The sequence below is a fragment of the Lutjanus erythropterus genome, chromosome 6, assembly GCF_056507025.1.
Source record: "Lutjanus erythropterus isolate fLutEry1 chromosome 6, fLutEry1.hap2, whole genome shotgun sequence".
NCBI classification, from domain to species: Eukaryota; Metazoa; Chordata; class Actinopteri; order Lutjaniformes; family Lutjanidae; genus Lutjanus; species Lutjanus erythropterus.
Genome location: NC_139322.1, coordinates 5,901 through 32,500, shown reverse-complemented (window position 1 = coordinate 32,500; position 26,600 = coordinate 5,901). Strand labels below are relative to the sequence as shown.

At 42.1% G+C, this 26,600-nt stretch overlaps 3 protein-coding genes across 3 annotated transcripts in view; 1 reads left to right on the top strand and 2 right to left on the bottom strand.

Annotated features, from left to right (window-relative positions):
- grm6a (glutamate receptor, metabotropic 6a) overlaps window positions 1-8,826 on the bottom strand; it is a 39,726-nt gene extending 30,900 nt beyond the window's left edge. The window contains exons 1-2 of the mRNA XM_084720097.1: window positions 8,755-8,826; window positions 5,679-6,299 (exon numbers count right to left, since the gene is read on the bottom strand). Coding sequence (XP_084576223.1) covers window positions 5,679-6,254 — 576 coding nt within the window. The 5' untranslated portion in view covers window positions 6,255-6,299; window positions 8,755-8,826. The remainder of the gene's footprint in view (window positions 1-5,678; window positions 6,300-8,754) is intronic.
- Window positions 8,827-9,763: 937 nt separating this feature from the next.
- Window positions 9,764-13,214, bottom strand: rad51c (RAD51 paralog C). Its single transcript, XM_084720095.1, has 4 exons — window positions 13,034-13,214; window positions 11,385-11,616; window positions 10,650-10,866; window positions 9,764-10,569 (listed from the first exon to the last, which is right to left on the bottom strand). The coding sequence occupies exons 1-4, from the start codon at window positions 13,149-13,151 to the stop codon at window positions 10,081-10,083; spliced, it is 1,056 nt and encodes a 351-aa protein (XP_084576221.1). The 5' UTR covers window positions 13,152-13,214; the 3' UTR covers window positions 9,764-10,080.
- Window positions 13,215-14,493: 1,279 nt separating this feature from the next.
- On the top strand, window positions 14,494-24,347 carry abt1 (activator of basal transcription 1). Its single transcript, XM_084720098.1, has 4 exons — window positions 14,494-14,957; window positions 21,329-21,504; window positions 23,888-24,073; window positions 24,150-24,347. Exons 1-4 carry the CDS (start codon window positions 14,507-14,509, stop codon window positions 24,309-24,311), a joined length of 975 nt encoding a protein of 324 aa, XP_084576224.1. The 5' UTR covers window positions 14,494-14,506; the 3' UTR covers window positions 24,312-24,347.
- The last annotated feature ends 2,253 nt before the right edge of the window (window positions 24,348-26,600 follow it).

Sequence of the window (26,600 nt, the reverse complement as noted above, 5' to 3'; positions counted from 1 at the left end):
ACATTAACGGGCTCCTAAAAGCAAACCTCGTTATGACAGCAACCATCATCATCATCAGTGAAGCAGAACAAACATCCATCTGGTTCTCATGATGACATCACATCCTGCTCACTCAGTGACTGGTCAGCTGTGTGCAGGTGAAAGGAAGAAGAGGGCAGAGCCTTCTCTGTTTTACACTTTTCACACCTGAGACCAACAACATGTGACATCATGTCTCCATGACAACCAGCTTCCTACTCCACTCTCCTTGTGGTTGGACTATTTAGATAATCGATTACTATAATCGGCAAAAGTTCAAATTGTCTGATTTCAGTTTCTTAAATGTGAATATTTTCTGTTTTCTTTCCTCTCTGACAGGAAACTGATGATCTTTATTCCTGATGTCTACTATGATGTCATGATGCTCGTACTGACTAACTTGAGATGATGCATTGTGGGTAGAAATTCTATTGTTTGGGTGTAAAAACAGGCAGAGGTGAAAAAGCTCCTTGTGATCAGTGGAGACAGAAAAGACAGTCAGTTGTCCTCCTTGGTCTTGATGTCCTTCTGACTTCAGAAGAAGCTCAAAGCCCTCAGAGTTCCTCATCATGTGACCACTTGTGTGTTCCAGGTGTTTTTAAAAAGATCACATCACCACAACAATGAAGGCTAAAATACTCCCATGATGCATCTGTGTGGCCCAGTGTTTCTGCTGTTTTAGTTTGACAAACCTCAGTTATAATGATCTAATAATCTGCAGCACACACACACACACACACACACACACACACACACACACACACACAGACACACACACACACACACACACACACACACACACACACACACAGAGTCATTAAAAGCTTTCATTAGAGACAGTCAGTCATCCAGACACGAACTGTCTGTTTAATCCACCAACCAGACAACTTCATCCACTCACTGACTGTCTGTCTCTGTCTGTCTCTACACCTGTCTGTTAACCTGTTTGTCTGTGTGTTCTTCATGTGTTCTTCACATGTTCTTCACATGTTCTTCACGTGTTCTTCACGTGTTCTTCACATGTTCTTCACGTGTTCTTCACATGTTCTTCACATGTTCTTCACGTGTTCTTCACGTGTTCTTCACATGTTCTTCACGTGTTCTTCACATGTTCTTCACATGTTCTTCACGTGTTCTTCACGTGTTCTTCATGTGTTCTTCATGTGTTCTTCACGTGTTCTTCACGTGTTCTTCATGTGTTCCTGTGTCTCTGACATGTTGGATGTTTGGTTTGTTGTCTGTTCACACTGTCAGGCTGAGAGGCTGAATTTAGGACATTAAAGTGTCTGACATGTCTTTGCGCTTCACCTGCTTCCACATGTTTGGACTTATTTTTCAATTAACAAGATTATGACAGGATTAATTAATCAATTAATTTTTTTGAGTATTTTTTTTAAACAAAAAAAAGTCCATTTGCTTTGATTTCAGTTTCTTGAATATTGAATATTTTCTGGTTTCTTTCCTCTCTGACAGGAAACTGATGATCTTTGAGTTGAGGACAAAATGAGACATTTGAGGACGTCGTCTTGGACTCTGATCAACATATTCTGACTTTTTATAGACCAAACACCCAATCAATTAGTGAAAATGATGTGATGTTCTGTCTGTCTGCATTTTTCACAGTTAAAAAAAGCCACTTCCCAACAGAGACGCACTGATTTCAATTTTATTGGCTGAGTCCCATTTCTGATTTTTTTAAGGGTCTGACGTCCCGAGTCAGATTCTGATTTTCAGTCTTTCTAAGAACTATAATTGACAACATTTTTGCAATTTTTCTTGTAAAAAGTAAATTGCATGTTGATAACAAAACACTGACTATTAAATATTAATTAAATATTAATTAAATTTTCTCCAAAGTCCTTCAGGTTACAGCCAGGATTTATTATAGTTTTATATTAAGATTATAAATCGGGGGAATGTTATCGTGATTTCACGTGATCTCCTGTGGAAGCAGATGTAAACAAACCGGAGACGGACGCGGTGCAACAGTTCGCTGCAGTGAAACTTTACTGTGAGACAAACAGACACAGAAGTTAAAGGAGTCTGGATGAGAAAATGTTTGAGGAGACGCATCAACACAGGTTGTTTATTCTTCAGTCAGAACAGGAAGTGAGATTTGAACTGTCAGTCTGTGAACAGCAGTCTGCTGCTGGCTAACATTAGCATGAAGAGCTACAGAGTCAGCTGATCTGTCTCGCTGTGGACGTCTGTCTTCTCTTTATCCTGTTCTTTGAATCTGTCTGACATCATCTTCATGCAGACGTGTGTCTGAGTGTGTAGCTGTTATCAGCGCTGTGGTGACATCACGGTCAGTTTGTCTGCTGCACGCATCACGTGACCATGGTGCAGAACACGTGTGAGACAATGACGGGCACAGAACCGGACATGTGACGCTGACCAAACAGTCACCGGTTAGGGCCGGTCACGCAGAAAACTGTCCGGTTCCAGTCTGTGGCTGGTCAGTCGGTGCATCTTGAGCTCTGCAGAACGGTTTCTCTCAGGGACTGAGTTTCCATCAATGAGCAGCTGTCATCTCATTAAGGTTCTAAGGGAGGGCTGAGTCCAGGTGGTCAGAGGTATCAGACTCCGCCTGCTGAACTCGCCGGCTGCAGTTGCAGTCACTGGGACTCCACAGGTGAATTTGTTCAGTTTGTGATTAAAGTGAACTTTTATTTTGGGCCTAATCTAAGGAGTCTGAGGCCAGACAATGTCATATGTGAACAACAGGAAGCCACTGAACTCAATCTGGTGTCCAGACTTGTGGACCCAGCAATCAGGTCCCATTGGTTCGATGGGGATGATCCACAATCCTCAGCCTGCGAGGAACAAAAGTCAGCCTTTTCTCCACGGCTGTCACCTGGGACCAGGTAGACTCCTCTTGTCTCTCTAGTCGTGAGAACAAACTCTGAACTTTCACAGTTTTACAGGAACAACAGCCAAGATAACACCAGAACGTCTGACTCTGCAAGGACGACAGAAACAAAGACCGGCTTCCCTCGTTCCTGCAACCAGACTGAACACAGCAAAGACTTTTCTCCTCAACCGTGGAATCTTCACCAAAATACACCACCAGCACACAAGCAACCGTAAACTAACCGTTCCTCAACACCTGGTAACGTAACTGAGCGTACAACACAGTAATAGTATACATGGCTGAGCAGACGACTGTGTAAATGTACATATACTTACTTGTTTCATTGAGGTATCATTACGATGTCTGTTCAGAGTTAGGTTGTTGGATAGCACACACACACACACACACACACACACACGCACACACACACACACACACACACACACACACACACACACCCCACGCTCCTCGCAGCAGCACGTCAGCCATCTTTCTTTCTTTCTTGGTGAATTTGGTTTTAGTTTTTAATTTAATTGTTGATCTACCAGATTGATAGTTTAGTATATTTTGAGACTGAGACTTTATTAATTAGTTATCTTTTCTCGTGAACATTGAATCTGATATTGATGATTATTGATAGCTGAAATCAGAAAATAAAACATTTAATGGCTTCATTCTTTTAGTTTCTCCTTGTTTTGTCAAAAGACATCAAACACTTTCTGATGACAGAGAAAGAGTCTGGATGAACAAACGATTTCAACACAGTGGGCGGAGCTCAACTCACCTCCGTCACATGACCCTCTGTTGATTTCAGCTCAGCAGTCAACACAATCTCTCCTATGAAGCTGATTGGCTGACTGAACACTCTGAGTACCACAGTCACTTAACCCCCCAGGGCTGTGTGCTGCGCCCCCTACTGGCATGATGATGCAATCATCATCATCATCATCATCATCATCATCATCATCGTCGTCAGCCAGATTTCAAACAACAGTGAGAACAACAACACAGAAATTAACCTGCTGCTCAGCAGAGACACGAACCAGACGACATCATCACAGGAGCTCAGGTTCCAGTTGAACAAAACCATCAAAACCATCAAAACCAACAAAACCAACAAAACCATCAAAACCATCAAAACCAACAAAACCATCAAAACCATCAAAACCAACAAAACCATCAAAACCAACAAAACCAACAAAACCATCAAATCCAACAAAACAAAACCATCAAAACCAACAAAACCAACAAAACCATCAAAACCATCAAAACCAACAAAACCAACAAAACCATCAAAACCAACAAAACCATCAAATCGAACAAAACAAAACCATCAAAACCATCAAAACCAACAAAACCAACAAAACCATCAAAACCATCAAATCGAACAAAACAAAACCATCAAAACCATCAAAACCAACAAAACCATCAAAACCAACAAAACCAACAAAACCATCAAATCCAACAAAACAAAACCATCAAAAACAACAAAACCATCAAAACCATCAAAACCAACAAAACCATCAAAACCATCAAAACCAACAAAACCATCAAAACCATCAAAACCATCAAAACCAACAAAACCAACAAAACCATCAAAACCAACAAAACCATCAAAACCAACAAAACCATCAAAACCAACAAAACCAACAAAACCATCAAATCCAACAAAACAAAACCATCAAAACCAACAAAACCAACAAAACCATCAAAACCATCAAAACCAACAAAACCAACAAAACCAACAAAACCATCAAATCGAACAAAACAAAACCATCAAAACCATCAAAACCAACAAAACCAACAAAACCATCAAAACCATCAAATCGAACAAAACAAAACCATCAAAACCATCAAAACCAACAAAACCAACAAAACCATCAAAACCATCAAATCGAACAAAACAAAACCATCAAAACCAACAAAACCATCAAAACCATCAAAACCAACAAAACCAACAAAACCATCAAAACCAACAAAACCATCAAAACCAACAAAACCAACAAAACCATCAAAACCAACAAAACCATCAAAACCAACGAAACCAACGAAACCAACGAAACCATCGAAACCATCGAAACCAACGAAATCATCGAAACCAACGAAACCATCGAAACCATCGAAACCAACGAAACCAACGAAACCAAAAAAACCATCGAAACCAACGAAACCATCGAAACCATCGAAACCAACGAAACCATCGAAACCAACGAAACCATCGAAACCAACAAAACCATCGAAACCATCGAAACCATCGAAACCAACAAAACCATCGAAACCATCGAAACCAACGAAACCAACGAAACCATCGAAACCATCGAAACCATCGAAACCAACAAAACCATCGAAACCATCGAAACCAACAAAACCAACAAAACCATCCAAACCATCCAAACCATCCAAACCAACAAAACCAACAAAACCAACAAAACCATCAAAACCAACAAAACCATCAAAACCAACAAAACCATCAAAACCAACAAAACCAACAAAACCATCAAAACCAACAAAACCATCAAAACCAACAAAACCATCAAAACCAACAAAACCATCAAAACCATCAAAACCAACAAAACCATCAAAACCAACAAAACCATCAAAACCAACAAAACCAACAAAACCATCAAAACCATCAAAACCATCAAAACCAACTAAACCAACAAGAAAGTCAACCAACCAATCAAACAACAAAAATCATGTTACCTGCATATCACCTCTATTTTACCCGTATTTTACCTGTATGTTACCTGTGTCATACCTGTATGTTCTGTGTGTGATAGCTGTGCGTTACCTGTTTGTTATTTACCTCAAACAGTCGCAGGATGTTGGCCACCATGATGGACACAGAGCTGGCAGACGCTCCGATCACGCCCACCACCCTCTCAGGTTTGCGGATGATGGGCGGCTCTCCGTTGGAGCAGCGGATGTCGGACGTGTCTTTCTGGATGAGCGCCTGGACGAAGGTGAGAGACTGTTCCAGGGCGTAGGTGTCTCTGGAGCAGGTGTCCAGGATTCGGGCCCCCAGCGTGATATTGGGCAGCAGCTCGGGATCGCCGTTGATCTGGTCCAGCGCGTACAACATGGCCTCCATCCGGTGGATCCCCTTCTCCTTCTTCAGCTCGCCGCAGGGCAGGCCGTGGGGGCCGCGAGCATGAATGGGGAACAGCCCCCCCAGAGTGATGTCACCGGGTATCTTTATGGAGTGGGGGTGAAAGTGCTGGTGGGAGGCGCTCACCAGAACTGCCTGTCCACCAATCAGGAGCAGGAGAGACAGCAGGAGGCCGGGCCAAGGCCAGGACTGATGGGATGTTTGACCAATCCTGAGCCGGACATGACAATGATGAAGGGGGAGGGAGGAGGGGGAGGGGCCTGATGATGTCATACCGAGGTGATGTTCAGGGGAGAGTTTTCATTCTGCTGTGGACACCTGAGGAGACATCGATCAACCAGTCAGCTGGGGTGTAAGAAATTTACCAACTACAACTAATTAACTAACTGTTTTCACTGTCGATTAATCTGTTGATCATTTTCTAAATTAATTGATTAATTAATCACAATCTTGTCAGTTGAAAAACAGGTCCAAACATGTTTGTTTTTCAAGTCTTTCCTGTAACAGTTACTTTCATCACTGATTGATCTGTTGATCGTTTTCTTGATCAGTTGATCGTTTTCTTGATCAGTTGATCGTTTTCTTGATCTGTTGATCATTTTCTTGATCTGTTGATCATTTTCTTGATCTATTGATCGTTTTCTTGATCTATTGATCATTTTCTTGGTCCATAAAATATCAGAGGATGTTGGAAAATGTTGACTGTTTCTTTAAGTCCAGAAACCAGAAAGAAATGAGAAAATATAAACATTTAAGGAGTTGAAATCAGAGAATTTAGACATTTTTTCTGTCAACTACTCAAATGATTAATTGATTATCAAAACAGTTGGTGATTAATTTAATAATTGATTAATAATCTTCTCTAATCTTCCATGATGATGACTAGTTAAGTTCAACTCAAACCAGCAGCTGTGATCAGTGGCGGCTGGTCAGTAGAGGGCGCCGCTCCACCACATCTTAAAACGTCAGTAAGACTTAATTACTTTAAAATTCATCCTGTATATTTCTTTAAATGAGCAATAATGTGTAGTTAGTGAGTAAAATGTATCATCTGCACTAAAATATGTTGTTAAACATGTTTTGTCTAAAGTTACGGACAGGTCACATGTTTCCAGCTTGTCTTCCATTGACTCTCACTATAAGTTCTACATGTACAGTTGGATCCTCTCAGTACAACAGACAGGAACTCGGTGGAACCACAGAACCTGCAGCCTCAGTGTTTATTCATCATCAGCCTGTGGGTGGCAGCAGAGAGCGACTGGATCGATCGATCTGATAATCAATACAGCAGAGTGAGATGTCAGGTGTGTCGAGTTGAACAGTTTAATGCATCAGCTGCTAAAACTGAGAAATAAAATCTGTGACGTCACCAGAAACGACGTGTTCTGAGAGGAGAACGTTAGAAGAGAAGCTCAGAGTTAAAGAACCTGATCAGCTGACATGAACTCTCTGAGGAGAACATCGTGACAGAGGAACTCAGCCTCACTCTGGGACCAGGTGATCTTCAGACAGGTGAGCAGCTGGAGAAAGTATTCACATCCTTTACTTCACTAAAAACACTAATACACACTGTGAAAATACTCCACTACAAGTACAAGTCCTGCAGTCAAAACCTTACTTGAGTAAAAGTATATAAACATTATCAGCTGTTCTCAGTATGAAAAGTAAAAGTACCCACTGTGCAGTAAAATGTTTCCTGTCAGTAACTAGTAACTGTACCTGTCAGGTAAATGTAGTGGAGTAAAAGTACAACTATAAAGTAATATAATATGGATGTAATTTGAAATTAGACTTGAGTAAAGTACTTGAGTAAATGTACTTAGTTACATTCCCTCACTGCAGAAGACAGAAGTTGAATGTGTGGTTTTAGTTTTTTACAAACTTTGAAATAGTTTCTGTTTTATGAAGAAAAGTGTGACACAACTTAAAGTAAGAACTTTATAAAAACCTGTCAGAGTCTCTGAGACGTTTAAATCTCACACAGAATTTATGTACAAAAACTCTTTTTTATTTTAAATCTTGTTATTTTCTAACAGGTTTTTAGTGTTTTTATATTTTTCTTTCATTGTCTGAAGGTTTGTGTTTTCAGATTTCTTTCATTCTTATCGAGGTACTTTTTGCTGATTTTAGTCTTTCAGCATAATTTGTAAAATAAAATAGAATTATTATAAAGGATTTGCACAAATTGAAGTATCTTAACTTACATTAATAAAATAATTTCCAGGTTATAAAACGTTCATTTCACTTAAACCCCCTTGAAGAAAAACTCACCAGCCACAAACTGCTGTGGAATAAAAAGTTCTAAATTTATATCCAATCCATAATCAATATCCATCCGACAGCTGTTTGTTTGACTGTATAAATAAAGTTGACGTAACAAACATCAGTAAACAGACACACATGAACAGAAAATATTTAAAGTCTCATGTTCTTGTGAAAATACTGATGTCATTTTTGATCATCTGTAGATCATCTCCTGATCAATCAATCATCCAGTTCACTGATAAAAAGTAATCTGACAGAAATGATCGACCTGCGTTCATTAAGTTCAATAAACGTTTGGTGACTGATTGATCTGTACGTGTAGAAAATATCTGATCAATAAACTCTGCAGTTAGTTTCAATAAATAGCAATAATAATAAAAATCTCTCCCACAGTAATCAATAATAAACTGACTCGTTGAGTTTGTTTCCTCTGCAGCAGCTGAACTGCTTCCATCTAACTGGTTCCACTGGTTCCTGTCGCTGGTTAAACTGGTTTTATTGGACCTACCGGAGCGGCTCCGTCTCGTCCCGGTCTGCTCTCAGTCCTGAAGCCGTTCAGCTGCGCTCCTCTCCGCTCTGAAGCTCCGCTTCACCTCCTGCAGCTCCTCCACTCAGGACTCAGCATCGCCTGTCTGTCTCTCCACCTGTCTGTCTCCACCTGTCTGTCTCCACCTGTCTGTCTCTCTGTGTCCAATTAAAGAGCGCGTGCATGACAGAGAGCTCTGATGTGACGTTGTATGATTTCAGTCAGAGAGGATCATCACTGTCAGAGAACATCTCTGAACATCAGTCAGTTCATCACGGTCACGTGAGCAGGCAGCGCGAGGAACATCAGAACATGTTACTGACATGAACACATGATGAGGAGCAACGTCACACTTTACACAAGACACGCGGGAATCCACTTCCGCCAGTTAGACTCAATCTTAAAATCTCTAAATGACTTTTTATTTAATAATTCAGTTATTTTATTCTCGACATGGGACGCAGTTTTTCTTCCACAGCGGCGGGACGGTTCTCACCGCGGCTCACGGAGCTCTGCTGCCCCCTGCCGGTCACTGCCGGTCACTGCCGGTCACTGCCGGTCCTCACCTGTCTGCGTGTGTGACAGCTGTTCAGTGTTTACCTCCTGATGTTTGTCGACTTTGATCATCTCTCTGACACACACACACACACACACACACACACACACACGCACACGCACACGCACACGCACACACACACAGAGTTGCCTTGGAAACAGCAGCCTGTATATATTCAGTGTTGTCTTCAGGGTAACTTTGTCAAAGTACTTAAGTATTTATTGAGCTGACAAAGTTCACTTTTTTTTCTTGTTGCTGTGGTAACAGACAATTGTTGTATTGAAGCTTAAATTTCTGTTGTCATGACAACAGTATCAGTTCACAGCAGTCAGTGAAACAAATGTTTGTATAAAAATGCAACGTGGATTTATTTCAGCAATAATTGATAATCATCTGTCTCTTCTGGCTGATATCAATAAAACTGATCATTTCCAAATCTGACTGACATCACCATGGCAACAGAGATAAACAACAGTTCTGACTGTAAAAATGTTCATCAAAACACTTCACAAAATAAATTCTTTGACATCAACAGTCATATCAGATATTATTAGTAGGAATGCAATTAATGTTTATTAATTAATTAATTAATTAATTAATTACAATCTTGTCAGCAGAAAGTCTCAGTTGTTAAAAAATCTAAACGTGTGAACATGTAGTGCATGTTTTTCAACTGATAAGAGTGTGACAGGATCAATTACTTTATGAATTAATTAATTAACTAATTAAATGAGAAAACAGCCAACAGTCTCTCAGCAGCTGGCAGCTGATTGGTCATTGTGTGTTTGAGGCCGTTTGCTCTGCAGCTGCTCTGATTGGACCGTGTCTCTGAAGCCCTCAGAAGTGATCTGGTATTGGACAGTGGAGTTCATGTGACTCGAGGATTTAAAGATGGCCGCCAGCCGTCGTGGTCCCGCCCAGTGTAGAAGGAGCCTGGTGTTAGGGGCATGGCCCCAGCACTCCCCAAGGGCGGGGACCAGCCGTGATTGGCCGCCGCTCTGTAGCCGGGTGGTCATCTGGTTGGTCATAACTATGGCGATGTCATGGCTGGTTGCCATGGTGATGAGCTGCTGGGCAAGGATGTTGAGGAGGCGCGTCCTCTGTGACAGCTCATCAAAAAGCCGGCGGAACGGAGATGCCACGCTGTCGATGACCAGGAGGCGGACCCTTGGGTGGTCTGACAGGAAGGACGGTAGCAGGTGGAGCTCCGCCAGCAGCTCCAAGTAGTCATGGCAACGCACCTGAGACAGGTGAGACAGAATCATTTACACAGCTGGCATAACAGTTGAACACCTGTTACTATGGCAATTGTCCTCATTACCAGGAACATGTTGGACAGAATGGTGTCCACGGTGAAGGTCTCTATGGCGACTTGTTGCTCGTTGTCTTCGACCAATAAGGAGCAGTGTTGGACAGTGGCGGCGGCGATGTCGATGACTCTCTGCAGGAGGAAGCTGCCCTCAGTGTCGATGAAGACCACCTGACCCCCAACGCCGCCGAAACACTGTGGGACCTGAACATCCACTGCCAGCTGCAGGCTGTCAGCAGGACATAATCCATCAATCACTTATTGATCAGTCCAACTGATCAGCAGCAGCCAACAGTCTGTTAGACTCTGACTGGTTCATCTCATCTCGTTATTGTAACATCACATTCGAGGGTTAATCCAACATCAGTTCATCGTCATCATCATCATCATCATCGTCATCAGTAACAAACTTCAGACCAGATTAATCAAACCAGAGGATGAGACTGAAACTAAACTAAAGCTGAAACTAAACTAAACTGAATCTAAAGTAAACAAAACAAAAACAGAAACTGAACTGAAGTACCTTTATCAGCTGATTCACTGTGACCTTTGACCTGGTTCACTGTAGGTTAATGATGATGTTGACATACTTTAGTGACAAACGTCACAACATAAGAATTTCTTTAAAAAAGTTTATTTACTTTATTACTATTATTTATATTTCATATTATTTCCTATTTTATGTATTTAGTTTATGTAAATATTCACATTTAAGAAGTTGAAATCAGAGAATTTGTTTTTTCTGACCACAGTTGTGTCTTTCCGACTCCTGGCGCTCCACAGATCTCCGTCGTCTTCCCGACAGGAAGTCCTCCTCCCAGAGCGTCGTCCAGCTGACGGCAGAATGTCACAATGCTCCTCGGCTCCTGCTGCTCCTTCTGCAGGAGCTCCAGAGCCGTCGCTCCTCCATCACCTCCTCCTCCCTCTGTCCTCACAGCCTGCAGCACCTGCAGCGCCTCCTGCTGGGACAGACCCGCCTCTGAACACAGAACACAAAACATCACGTTTATTTCTAAACTTCATCCAGCAGATTTAAACATGATGAAGTCTGTAACTGTCCCATGATGACAGAGACGAGGACATCAGTTCAGTTTTTGGACAAATCACAGTAAAATGATTGTAACTGATTGAAGATTTTATCGATCAATAGGATAGACTAATCAATTTTTTAATCAGTGATCTGAGCTGCAGTATCAGCAGCGCTGATAAACAAAACAGAACTGACTTTAAACAGTAAATAAAACTCAAAGTGTCTGTAGCTTCATTGTTCTTTTAGTGTGTGGATGATACTGTAAATGTAAAGTGTTAATATGAGCAGAAACACAGGTTACCATGGTAACGCCATGTATTCAGATGCATTACATGATGTTTCTACACAGACAGGTTCAACGGCTGAACAAGAAAGGAGACAGAACACAAACGAATCAACAGAACGTGCAGCGATCAGTGGATCAATAATGTAGCGTGTGTGTGTGTGTGTGTGTGTGTGTGTGTGTGTGTATGTTTGTGTGTGTGTGTGTGTCTGTGTGTCTGTGTGTATCTGTGTGTGTGTGTGTGTGTGTGTGTGTGTGTGTGTGTGTGTCTGTGTGTGTGTGTGTGTGTGTGTGTGTGTGTATGTTTGTGTGTGTGTGTGTGTCTGTGTGTATCTGTGTGTGTGTGTGTGTGTGTGTGTGTGTGTGTGTGTGTGTGTGTGTGAAAGGAACAAAAGATAACTTCATGTTGGTCTCATGCTGCTCAGGTCTTGTCTTAGAGACCAGACTGCAGACTGAGGCAGCTATTTGGAGGGGAGAGCACACCTGGCCCAGGTGTGGCCCCTCCCACTAACATCCATCCTGGAAACACAGAGACAAGAGCAGCAGCAACAAGAACACGGAGAACCCGTGGCAGCGAGGAACCGTTATAGGAACATACAACTCAGCAACTTCTCATTTTTAACATCTTACCTCAGTTTGTAATCAGACACAACTTCATTAAACAATAATTACTTTCTGCTAACCTGCATGAGGTCAGCATCGGTTACCATGGTGATCAAAGAGAGACGCCTTCATGACTTTGTAGTTCAGCAGTATATCAGAAACATTCATCAGGATAAAATGTTTAATTTCAGTCGATATCAGTGATTATCAATCATCTATAACTACTTACTTTTTAAACCAATTAATAAAAATAATCACTGGGGAAATTATTTGAAAAATAAGACTAACGACGTTTTATTTTCAGTGACAGGTGAGGGATGAGTTCAGGTGACTGACGTCAGATTTCTTCTATAAATAAAGTTTTGTTTTACTCACAGCAGCTGTGACGTGGATAGAAACAGTTTCTATTTAACGGTGTGAGTAGAATCAGAGGTGTTTTGAACGGAGTTTGGCGGAAGTCACGGTGGATAGAAACGTTACCTTTGCTGAGCTGCAGCGGTTCCAGGTGCATCAGGTCTGTGGTGAACTGGAAACCAGCGCTGACCAGTTTAACTCTCACACTGGGACTCACAGGCAGACTGGACACCGGTCTCTGCATCGTCACTGCTAACGATAGATTCCTCTTTAAAACAACCCGCCATGACAGCTATCCCAGCATGCCTTTCACCTCAGCGCAGCGTCAAGGGAAAATCAACATCCACGATTCCGGCGTGACTTTTCAAAGTAAGAGTTGCTTCGAGTTCTGTCTGAGTTTCATACGCTTGTAACGCAGCACAGTTTTCTCATAAACGTTTAACAAATCGATTATCAATTAAATAAAATGTTGTCTCACAAACAGAAGAGAACAGGAGCTCCTGTCAAATGTCTTCCAAACTCTTACTTTGACGGCTGAACCGGAAGCTGTATATCGGCCTATTGTTCCGAACTTGACGTTCCCTTACGTCATGAAGACGCGACAGAACTCCACACGTGACGACGAGCAGCGGCTGAAGATTTTCAGCTCAAACTGAAGGTAAGAATCGATTTTACATTTATTGATTTCTATCGACCTGTTGTGTGTTTGTGGAGGAAACGTTTTAATGTGAAAGGTGTAAACCCGGAAGTGATTTTCTTTGAAAACAAACCAACAAACTGATGGTCATCGATCACACACTCAACTCTGTTGATTGCTTAGCAGTTCATTGGTCATCGGTCAGTGATCAGATGATCAGATGATTAAGTTGCAGTAAGTACAGCGTGTATTAGTACACAGAGTACTGCAGTATGACTGTATGTCTACACTGATACAGTTATTGATCAGATCGATAGTCACCAGTCAGAGGAGCTCAGGTGATACGATAATATTCATCCTGCCTTTGATTGATTTACAGTCAATAACTATTATATACAGTGAAATCATCTGCAGCTGATTCAGAATCAGTCGGATTGATAATTTTATAATTTAGAGCTGTTTGTAATTTTCATCATTGATTACTCTATCGATTATTTTCTTGATTAAATGAAACCTCAATCAGCTGTTTGGTCCATAAAAGTCAGTAAATGATGAAATATATTGATCATCACGTGTCAGAAAGAAAAGAAACCAGAGAATATTCACATTTAAGAAACTGAAATCAGAGAATTTTGACTTGTTTTTAAATTAAAAAATGACAACTTGATTATTGTATATTTATTATTGATAGTAATATATTTATTATTGATTATTAATTATAGTATAGTTCAGCAAAGCAGTCATTGTTGATGAGATTCTTAGTTTATTTCCAGTGATGCTCAAACAGAAAAATCAGGTAAAAATATAGAAAGTTAAAATATAGAAATATGACATACATTTATTAATATACACAAAGGTAACAGTAATCTAAAGTACTACTGAGGATCAATAAAAAAGTCTGATGTAAGAACTTCGTTCAGTCGATTTATTCATTGAATTGATTTGACAGTTTGATCAGAGAGATGGAGAGAAGAGAGGAAGAGAGGAAGACTACAGCTGAGAGAGAGGAAGAGGAGGAGGAGAGGAAGACTACAGCTGAGAGAGAGGAAGAGGAGGAAGAGAGGAAGACTACAGCTGAGAGAGAGGAAGAGGAGGAAGAGAGGAAGACTACAGCTGAGAGAGAGGAAGAGGAGGAAGAGGAGGAGGAGCAGCAGGGAGCTGTGACACAAAGAGGAGGTGATGATGAAGATGATGAAGACTCAGGTGGTGACGAAGAGCAGAAAGTCAAAGATGGAGGTGATGAAGATGATGGTCGGATGAAGAAGAAGATCAAACAGGAAGGTGTAGGTGGGACTTCCTGTGTTCCAGGTATCATCTATCTGGGTCACATTCCTCCAAGGCTCCGCCCCAAACACCTGAGGAACCTCCTGTCAGTGTACGGAGAGATTGGACGCATCTTCCTTCAGCCAGAAGGTAACAGACACGACTAATCAATCACAGACACCACTAATCAATCACAGACACCACTAATCAATCACAGACACCAGTAATCAATCACAGACACCACTAATCAATCACAGACATGACTAATCAATCACAGACACCACTAATCAATCACAGACATGACTAATCAATCACAGATGCAACTAATCAATCACAGACACCAGTAATCAATCACAGACACCAGTAATCAATCACAGACACCACTAATCCATCACAGATGCAACTAATCAATCACAGACACCAGTAATCAATCACAGATGCAACTAATCAATCACAGACACCACTAATCAATCACAGACACCAGTAATCAATCACAGACACCAGTAATCAATCACAGACACCACTAATCCATCACAGATGCAACTAATCAATCACAGACACCAGTAATCAATCACAGATGCAACTAATCAATCACAGACACCACTAATCAATCACAGACACCAGTAATCAATCACAGACACCAGTAATCAATCACAGACACCACTAATCCATCACAGATGCAACTAATCAATCATAGACACCAGTAATCAATCACAGATGCAACTAATCAATCACAGACACCACTAATCAATCACAGATGCAACTAATCAATCACAGGTGTGACGTGACTAATCAATCAGAGACATGAAGAATCAAACACAGATAATAAACCAACGAACGTAAACCACTTAGAACTGCAACCATTAATCTATTGATGATCAACTATTAAAATGATCTACATTTATTTTTATAATTGATTAATTGATTTGAGTCTATTTTTAACAGATTCATTGATTTCAGCTTCTTGAATATAAGTAAACTAAAGATCGTCATATTTTATTTTCTGCTAATCTGAAAGTAGAAAAACGAGTTTAACCTTTATTTATGATGCTGACTTGGTGTTGAACAGGTGATCACTTCCTGTATCAGAACACCTGTTTGAAGTGACGTCCCTGCACTCAGGAGGTTCAGACTGAAACCAGTTTTTTGTCATTTTATGTTAATTTGTAGGGCTGAACGATTTTAGGAAAAGATCTAATTGCGATTTTTCTGGCAGATATTGTGATTTCAATTTGATTCACGATTTTTTCTTCAAATCAAGCTTCAGTGCAACATTAACAACGTAAACTAACATTTACAATCATTATTCATTATTCAAACATTAAGAGAAAAACTACTGACAATACTGAAGACAATTCGCACACATCATCACATTAAATCCGTATAAATAAATAAATTAACACACACACACACACACACACACACACACAGGTCTGGTCCATTCATTAAGTTCCATATGACGTTCGCTGCATTGTCGGTTGTGATGCACGTCAGAGGAGTGAAACTACGAAGCGAGATTAATGTGTCAGCAGCTATGTTGAGTCTAAATCCAGGGTTTTCAGTGTCACGAAAGTGTCTCTCTTTTAACCTGCTAGATCACCATGGTAACTGATGCTAAACTCATAACCTGGTCAGTAGCAGGTTATGTTCAGAGTTTATGATTAAATCGTCTGTAAAAATCACCGTTCTTTAACTAATTATTGTTCTAACAAGGTTGTTTATGAGCGATATAACTTTAAAACTGAGGGAGGAGGTTAACAATGAAGAGTTGTTGAGCTGAATGTTCATAATATCACCGAACGAATCCATATAATGTAAAAATGAAACATAATGTAACAGCAGCATCACGTTGTCATGGTAACCTCTGTTTGGTGATGCAGAGTCATTTCCCCCGTTTGCTCCAGATCATATTAACTCTTTAAATTGACATGGTTTATAATCCACACAGTAAAATAATGATGAAGCAACTACAGACACTTTGAAGACTTTTTACTGTTTTCTGTTTTGTCTGTGATTTTGCAGCTCAGATCACTGATTAGAAAATTGATCATCATTGATCAGACAATCTTAAATCAGTTCCACTCATTTTCCGTTGGTTTGGTGAAAAACTTCAGTGATGTCCTCGTCTCTGTCATCAGAGGACAGAGTCAGACAGACTTCATCATGTTTAAATCTGCTGGATGGACTTTTATTGTTTAATGTTTTCATGTTAGAATAAACGGCAGCATTAAGACCACATTTAGTCCATCAGTCATTTTCTCACATCATTCTTCTTCTCCTGCTTTATTTGCAGCAACAATGTTGTTTTTTGCCGTAATGTATTTAGTAAACTTTCCACAGCTCGTAATTATAACAACTTGATCATTTTGACTTAAGTAAGTGGCTCGCGATCGCTTCACTTCATGCGGAAGAAGAGTGAAATGACGCAACAAACGCCCCTTTTATGTGAGCGCACACAGAGTCTGAAGACGAAAGTCTGGATTAACAAAGTGAGTTGATAACCACCGTCGTGATCCCCGTTATCTCTGATCCAGGTTTTAGGCTTTGTCGATCCAGATCATACAAAGAAAGCCTGGCTGTGTTGAGCTTGCTTCGTAGTACAGCCCTCAGGAGCACTGCAAAAAACCGCAGCTTTGGCGATCACGTGATCGCGTTGTCTGAAATCGCAATTTCGATCCGAAAACGATAAATCGTTCAGGCCTATTATTTTGTTCAGGTGAGACGTCACCTGGTGGCCACTTTGTTCAAACGTCTTTCTATGAGCTGCGAGCAGGTTTGTTCTGTCCACCTGACGACAACAGAAACAGGTTCAGGCTTACATGAACCAGGTGCACAGTCCTTCCTCATGCCCTCCCTGACCCCGCCCACTGGCCCTGACCCCGCCCACTGGCCCTGACCCCGCCCACTGGCTGCTGAGCAGGAAGAAGCTCACAAACAGAAAATAGCTGCGTTCAAGAATCGATCGCTGTACAATGCATGCTGGTTAGATTTGTGTCGACCTGCTCTGACGTCATGCACACGTGGGCAACGATGACCTCACGAGATTGAGACGGCCGCAGTTTGTAGAGCCAGGCGCCGCAGCTGCTCTCCGCCGACTGCAAACGCCTGGCCGTCACCTGATCGATGAGCTGACAGGCTCTGATTGGCTCTCAATCTTGACAACAAACGCCACGTGTTGTATAAAATACTAATGTTCTGTGTAACTGTAGTATTTAACACTGATATATCAGTCTGATGTCAACCAGCAGATATTTGTGGCTCATAATGAAGTTTTTTTTATATGTGACTGATCAGAAGAACAGATTCAAAGTGTTTTAAAAGGCAGATAAAAGAACAAATGTTCCACGTAACAGAAGGAGGATCTCTGGTTCTACTTCAATCAGTGATCAAGAACACTTTATTTCTTCAGCTATGAACCTGGTCTGCAGACTTCAGGTAACCTACAGGTGAACTAACAGGAAGTTCGTGTCTCTTCCTGTATTTTCTCTGAAGTCTGTTGAAAACTGTCTGACTTGACTTTTTGTCTCCGCCTCCTGCTGCGTCCTCCTGATGTCGTCTCGTCTCCAGAGGAGGAGCAGTTCGTCTCAAACGCACCTGATCAGAGACGGACGTCACGAACTTTAAACATTCACACAGATTTGACTGAAGAAATCTCACATCAACCTGCTTCTCTTGACTGTTTTGTCAAACATTTTTATGATTTAGTCTGTTGAAAAATTAGATGAAATAAAAACGTGCACAGATTACAAATTAGAGAAAGATATTAATCAATTCATTATGTTTTGTCACAATCTTTTCAATTAAAAAAATAGAACACATATTTTTCAAGTAGTTCTCATAAAAAATATTTCCATTATCAGTTAATTCATCAGTCATTTTCCTGACTGATGAATTATTGTTTGGTCCAGAAAATTCTCTGTCCTCGTCTCCTGTGACCTAGTCTCTTCTGACTTTGTCTCCTGTGACCTAGTCTCTTCTGACTTTGTCTCCTGTGACCTAGTCTCCTCTGACTTTGTCTCCTGTGACCTAGTCTCTTCTGACTTTGTCTCCTGTGACCTAGTCTCTTCTGACTTTGTCTCCTGTGACCTAGTCTCTTCTGACTTTGTCTCCTGTGACCTAGTCTCTTCTGACTTTGTCTCCTGTGACCTAGTCTCTTCTGACTTTGTCTCCTGTGACCTAGTCTCTTCTGACTTTGTCTCCTGTGACCTAGTCTCTTCTGACTTTGTCTCCTGTGACCTAGTCTCTTCTGACTTTGTCTCCTGTGACCTAGTCTCCTCTGACTTTGTCTCCTGTGACCTAGTCTCTTCTGACTTTGTCTCCTGTGACCTAGTCTCTTCTGACTTCGTCTCCTGTGACCTAGTCTCCTCTGACTTCGTCTCCTGTGACCTAGTCTCCTCTGACTTCGTCTCCTGTGACCTAGTCTCCTCTGACTTCGTCTCCTGTGACCTAGTCTCTTCTGACTTCGTCTCCTGTGACCTAGTCTCCTCTGACTTCGTCTCCTGTGACCTAGTCTCCTCTGACTTCGTCTCCTGTGACCTAGTCTCCTCTGACTTCGTCTCCTGTGACCTAGTCTCTTCTGACTTCGTCTCCTGTGACCTAGTCTCCTCTGACTTCGTCTCCTGTGACCTAGTCTCCTCTGACTTCGTCTCCTGTGACCTAGTCTCCTCTGACTTCGTCTCCTGTGACCTAGTCTCTTCTGACTTCGTCTCCTGTGACCTAGTCTCCTCTGACTTCGTCTCCTGTGACCTAGTCTCTTCTGACTTCGTCTCCTGTGACCTAGTCTCCTCTGACTTCGTCTCCTGTGACCTAGTCTCCTCTGACTTCGTCTCCTGTGACCTAGTCTCTTCTGACTTCGTTTCCTGTGTCCTAGTCTCCTCTGACTTCGTCTCCTGTGACCTAGTCTCTTCTGACTTCGTCTCCTGTGACCTAGTCTCCTCTGACTTCGTCTCCTGTGACCTAGTCTCTTCTGACTTCGTCTCCTGTGACCTAGTCTCTTCTGACTTCGTCTCCTGTGACCTAGTCTCCTCTGACTTCGTCTCCTGTGACCTAGTCTCCTCTGACTTCGTCTCCTGTGACCTAGTCTCCTCTGACTTCGTCTCCTGTGACCTAGTCTCCTCTGACTTCGTCTCCTGTGACCTAGTCTCTTCTGACTTCGTCTCCTGTGACCTAGTCTCCTCTGACTTCGTCTCCTGTGACCTAGTCTCCTCTGACTTTGTCTCCTGTGACCTAGTCTCTTCTGTCCTCATCTCCTGTGACCTAGTCTCTTCTGACTTTGTCTCCTGTGACCTAGTCTCCTCTGACTTTGTCTCCTGTGACCTAGTCTCTTCTGTCCTCATCTCCTGTGACCTAGTCTCCTCTGACTTCGTCTCCTGTGACCTAGTCTCCTCTGACTTTGTCTCCTGTGACCTAGTCTCTTCTGTCCTCATCTCCTGTGACCTAGTCTCTTCTGCATTTGTCTCCTGTGACCTAGTCTCTTCTGACTTTGTCTCCTGTGACCTAGTCTCTTCTGCATTTGTCTCCTGTGACCTAGTCTCTTCTGACTTTGTCTCCTGTGACCTAGTCTCTTCTGACTTTGTCTCCTGTGACCTAGTCTCCTCTGACTTTGTCTCCTGTGACCTACTCTCCTCTGACTTTGTCTCCTGTGACCTAGTCTCTTCTGTCCTCGTCTCCTGTGACCTAGTCTCTTCTGACTTCGTCTCCTGTGACCTAGTCTCCTCTGACTTCGTCTCCTGTGACCTAGTCTCTTCTGACTTCGTCTCCTGTGACCTAGTCTCCTCTGACTTCGTCTCCTGTGACCTAGTCTCCTCTGACTTCGTCTCCTGTGACCTAGTCTCCTCTGACTTCGTCTCCTGTGACCTAGTCTCTTCTGACTTCGTCTCCTGTGACCTAGTCTCCTCTGACTTCGTCTCCTGTGACCTAGTCTCCTCTGACTTCGTCTCCTGTGACCTAGTCTCTTCTGACTTCGTCTCCTGTGACCTAGTCTCCTCTGACTTCGTCTCCTGTGACCTAGTCTCTTCTGACTTCGTCTCCTGTGACCTAGTCTCCTCTGACTTCGTCTCCTGTGACCTAGTCTCTTCTGACTTCGTCTCCTGTGACCTAGTCTCCTCTGACTTCGTCTCCTGTGTCCTAGTCTCCTCTGACTTCGTCTCCTGTGACCTAGTCTCCTCTGACTTCGTCTCCTGTGTCCTAGTCTCCTCTGACTTCGTCTCCTGTGACCTAGTCTCCTCTGACTTCGTCTCCTGTGACCTAGTCTCTTCTGTCCTCATCTCCTGTGACCTAGTCTCTTCTGCATTTGTCTCCTGTGACCTAGTCTCTTCTGACTTTGTCTCCTGTGACCTAGTCTCTTCTGCATTTGTCTCCTGTGACCTAGTCTCTTCTGACTTTGTCTCCTGTGACCTAGTCTCTTCTGACTTTGTCTCCTGTGACCTAGTCTCCTCTGACTTTGTCTCCTGTGACCTACTCTCCTCTGACTTTGTCTCCTGTGACCTAGTCTCCTCTGACTTTGTCTCCTGTCCTCTCAGACCGTCAGGTGAGGAGGAGGAAGAAGTCTGCAGGCTCAAGGAGGTGTGACTTCACTGAGGGGTGGGTGGAGTTCAGAGATAAACGAGTGGCAAAGCGAGTGGCGGCGTCTCTTCACAACACGCCGATGGGAACCAGAAAACGGCAACGATTTTTCTCGGACCTCTGGTCCATTAAGGTACCGTCTGATCAATATATTGATTATATACAGTGTTTAACAAATTTATTAGACCACCACCAATGTAAGGTTTGTACCTCAGCGTTGATAATTACATCAATCATGTTTTATGTGTCTGTGATGATCAATACTCCAGTTTGTAGAAGCTCTTTAACTGAAATGATATTTTTGATGCTAAAATATAATTATTATTGTTCCATTTATTTTCAAATTTACTGTTTTACAAAACAACAGGAAACATAATAAAGCACATTATTGTTTCTTGATTAAGATTTTAAATTCTAGTTATTTTCTTTCATTCCTGAACAGAAAAATGAGTTTTATTGTTTGAATGTTTGATTCATTTCGACTTTGAGTCTAAAAAGATGAATCCAGTTTGAAATTCATCATTTCTGTTCAAAACGGTAAAACATGACTGAAAATGAAAGAGTCCACATTAAAACACTTCATGATGCTGGATGGTCTCTGAGACAAACAGGAAAAGACATAACGTGTCTCACAGTGTGGACGAGTCTGCTTTGAGTCCACTGCAGAGACCGGTTCTTACAAAATACACCGAGGAACAGGCAGGAACCGAAAGTTAACCGACACCTCAAGATTTGAAGAACTAGAGACAGAAGGACGACCAGAGCTGATCTTCAGACGGAGACAAATGTTTCTAGATCAGAGTGTGAGAACGTCTCCAGAACGACCAGAAGAAGACGACTGATGGAACGAGGTTTAAAGAGAAGACGAGCTGCTGAAGACATTATTGAGGCCTGCAAACATCCAGAACCTCCTCAGATTCACCAGGGAGCTCAAACACTGGACTGTTGATGACTGGAAGAAGGTCCTCTGGACGGACGAGTCCAGGTTTGACCTCTTCAGTCAGCATCGTCGTCTTCATGTCCACAGAAAAGCTGCAGAACGTTCTGATGCCACATGCAGCCACAGTGAAACACGGTGGAGGTTCCATCATGGTGTGAGGTTCCATCATGGTGTGAGGTTCCATCATGGTGTGAGGTTCCATTTGTGGAAACTTCGTGGACAAATTAGTGAAAATCAACGACATCATGAACAAGAACGTCAAACACAACATCTCAGTGCATCATGGGATTCCTTCTGGACTGAATCTGATTGGTCGAGGGTTCATAAACCAACAAGACAATGAACCAAAGCAAACTTCAGATCTGTGCAGAGACGATTTGACCGAGACAAAGACTCTGGAGTTCTGGACCTGATGGACCGGACGAGTCAAAGTCCAGATCTGAATCCTGTTGGACTAATTTTGGTTTTAGTAGATTCAAAGATTGATCACAGAAAAGTTTCATCTGAAGTCTGAACAGATAGAAACTTTCTGACCTCAACAACAAAAGAGACAAACACATAAAAACAATGTCAGCAAGATGCAAACTGTTAAAGACCAAAGAGGACGAAGAAAAGACTGTTTACCTGTTTCAGTTTGTTATTTGACAAATAAATAATAATATGTTTTCATGACACGTGGTCTAATAGATTTGTTAAGCATCATATGTTCATATGAAACTGGATATGTTATGTGTTGACATCATCAGTGATGTCATTTCCTGTTCTAACTGTTATGTTTTTTCATCACTTACTCTTTATATCCACTGATCACTGTCTGTCTGTCCACCTGTCTGTCTGTCTGTCTGTCTGTCTGTCTGTCCACCTGTCTGTCTGTCTGTCTCTCTGTCTGTCTGTCCACCTGTCTGTCTGTCTGTCTCTCTGTCTGTCTGTCCACCTGTCTGTCTGTCTGTCTCTCTGTCTCTGTGTCTCTCTGTCTGTCTGTCCACCTTTCTGTCTCTGTGTCTCTCTGTCTGTCTGTCTGTCTGTCTCTCTGTCTGTCTGTCCACCTGTCTGTCTGTCTGTCTCTCTGTCTGTCTCTGTGTCTCTCTGTCTGTCCACCTGTCTGTCTGTCTGTCTCTCTGTCTGTCTCTGTGTCTCTCTGTCTGTCTGTCTCTCTGTCTGTCTCTGTGTCTCTCTGTCTGTCTGTCCACCTGTCTGTCTCTGTGTCTCTCTGTCTGTCTGTCTGTCTCTCTGTCTGTCTGTCTCTGTGTCTCTGTGTCTCTCTGTCTGTCTGTCTGTCTCTGTGTCTCTCTGTCTGTCTGTCTGTCTGTCTGTCTGTCTGTCTGTCTGTCTCTGTGTCTCTCTGTCTGTCTGTCTCTCTGTCTGTCTGTCTCTCTGTCTGTCTGTCTCTGTGTCTCTCTGTCTCTCTGTCTGTCTGTCTGTCTCTCTGTCTGTCTGTCCACCTGTCTGTCTGTCTGTCTCTCTGTCGGTCTGTCTCTCTGTCTGTCTGTCTGTCTGTCCACCTGTCTGTCTCTGTGTCTCTCTGTCTGTCTGTCTCTCTGTCTGTCTGTCCACCTGTCTGTCTGTCTCCTTGCAGTACCTTCACAGGTTCCAGTGGACTCACCTGAGCGAACGTCTGTCCTATGAGCAGACGGTCCTGCAGCAGAGACTGAGGACTGAAGTGTCTCAAGCCAAGAGAGAGACAAACTTCTACCTCAACAATGTGGACAGGAGTGCTCACCTGGATAAGCTGAGGAGGAAAAGACAGAGGGACGGACAGCAGGTAAGACCGTCTCACCTGAGTCCTCCTGTACAGGTACAGTCTCTTCTCTGTCTAAAACTTTATTTGTCCTCTTCAGGCGGATGAGAAGATGTGGGACTTCACTCAGCGTCAGACAGAGGACGAGATCCAGATGAAGAAGAAGAAGCAGCAGCTGGACAAGACCCGCCTCATCCAGCAGAAGAGCCAATCAAATGTCTCACTGCTGGCCAAGATATTCAACTCCAACCAATCACAGTGACATCACAGAAGCAGCTGATTTACTGCTGGACATTCTGTCTCCGATCAATGAGCCCATTGATCAGAAGACTGAGGGCTTTTTTTTTTTATATATATGGGGGGGGGGGGGGGGGGGCGCTGATGACAGACAGGAAGGACAGAGACGGAGGACGGAGCCTCTCTGTCTCTGCTCCTCGCTGTCCAGGTGTCCCTCCTGTCCATCTCATCTTGTAAATAAATGTACATCCATGGGACACGTTACAGCTCCGGTTGTTTATTATGGGATGTTTGATTTCTCACCTGTGTGACTCAGGTGGCTCCTCACACCCTCAGACCTGATGGGCTTCCTCGTTTGGTGAGGGTGTCGAAGGTGTTAGCCAATCAGCAGCGGCGTGTATTTGATATCTGATGTATTAAAAGGTGCTCAAATCACATGCGGCCGCAACAAACCATTATTTTATTAATCTGTCAATTTTTTTATTGATTAATCCATGAATGAATCCTGTCAGTTGAAAAATTGGTCTCATATAATAAATATTGTTCATTTTTCACCATTAACCCCAGTAACAGACCAGTTACCCCAGTAACAGACCATTAACCCCAGTAACAGACCAGTTACACCAGTAACAGACCATTAACCCCAGTAACAGACCAGTTACACCAGTAACAGACCATTAACCCCAGTAACAGACCAGTTACACCAGTAACAGACCAGTTACACCAGTAACAGACCATTAACCCCAGTAACAGACCAGTTACACCAGTAACAGACCATTAACCCCAGTAACAGACCAGTTACCCCAGTAACAGACCAGTTACACCAGTAACAGACCAGTTACTCCAGTAACAGACCAGTTACTCCAGTAACAGACCAGTTACTCCAGTAACAGACCAGTTACACCAGTAACAGACCATTAACCCCAGTAACAGACCAGTTACCCCAGTAACAGACCAGTTACACCAGTAACAGACCATTAACCCCAGTAACAGACCATTAACCCCAGTAACAGACCAGTTACTCCAGTAACAGACCATTAACCCCAGTAACAGACCATTAACCCCAGTAACAGACCAGTTACGCCAGTAACAGACCAGTTACTCCAGTAACAGACCATTAACCCCAGTAACAGACCAGTTACCCCAGTAACAGACCAGTTACACCAGTAACAGACCAGTTACACCAGTAACAGACCAGTTACACCAGTAACAGACCAGTTACTCCAGTAACAGAGCTGAGGGCTCAGCCAGACAAAACTAAACCCGTCAGTCAGAGATCAGAGGCAGCAGAAAACTTTAACCACAAACAAAGTACTCAGCCCCAGTACTTCAGTCAAAGTACAGATACTCCTGGTCAAATATTACTCAACTACAAGTGAAAGTTGCTCAGTCAAAATTTTACTTGAGTTAAAGTACTAGAGTACTTGGTTTTAAAAATACATAAGTATTCAAAAATATGTTTTTTAAAAATACTTAAGTATTCAAAAGTACATGTTTTTAAAAATACTTAAGTATTCAAAAGTACAAATTACAAAGTACATTTTGTAATATCAGTACATGCTGTATTGTTTTCATGATGCGTTTACTGAACCTTGTAACTCTGTAAACCACCTGATGAAGCTGTGACCTGCTGTAGATCCTCTCTGATACACAAAGTGTGTAGAAAAACCTTAAAAACTTCAACACAGAAACACAATCAGAAACAAAAAATACATTTTCTGATGTAACTGAATTAAAATCACATGATTAAATCAGATTGAAGTCGACTGTAAGGATTTTCTGTTAAATAACTCAGATTTCTTTCTGTCTTCAGAGGCAGTATATATACATGAATTATGTAGTATTTTTTACTCTGATAAAAACAATCCAACTTTAAAAACTACCTGGAATAATGAATAATTCTAATAACATGTTGAGATTTAGTTCAGTCTTTCTCCATGACGTCTTTCTGTTTGAATGACAGAGGGACAGTTTGTTCTTGTTACAGACGCCTGGATGACGTGTTTCTGCTGTGACATCAGTCCAGAGGAGCTCTGTGATTGGTTTCCTTCTGTGAGGAACACGTCATGTGACCAACTGCATTTTAGAAAAGAAAAAACACCAACAGCTGACTTCAAAGCTGCACTTAGTGGAAAAGTAGCAAAAGTCTGAAGTTTACAAAAAAACAAATACTCAAGTAAAGTACAGATACTCAAAAAATGCACTTAAGTACAGTACTCAAGTAAATGTACTTCGTTACTGTCCACCACTGCAAATAAGACAAATGTCAAATAATATCAAATACAGTTCTGTGCAAAAGTTTTAGGCAGGTGTG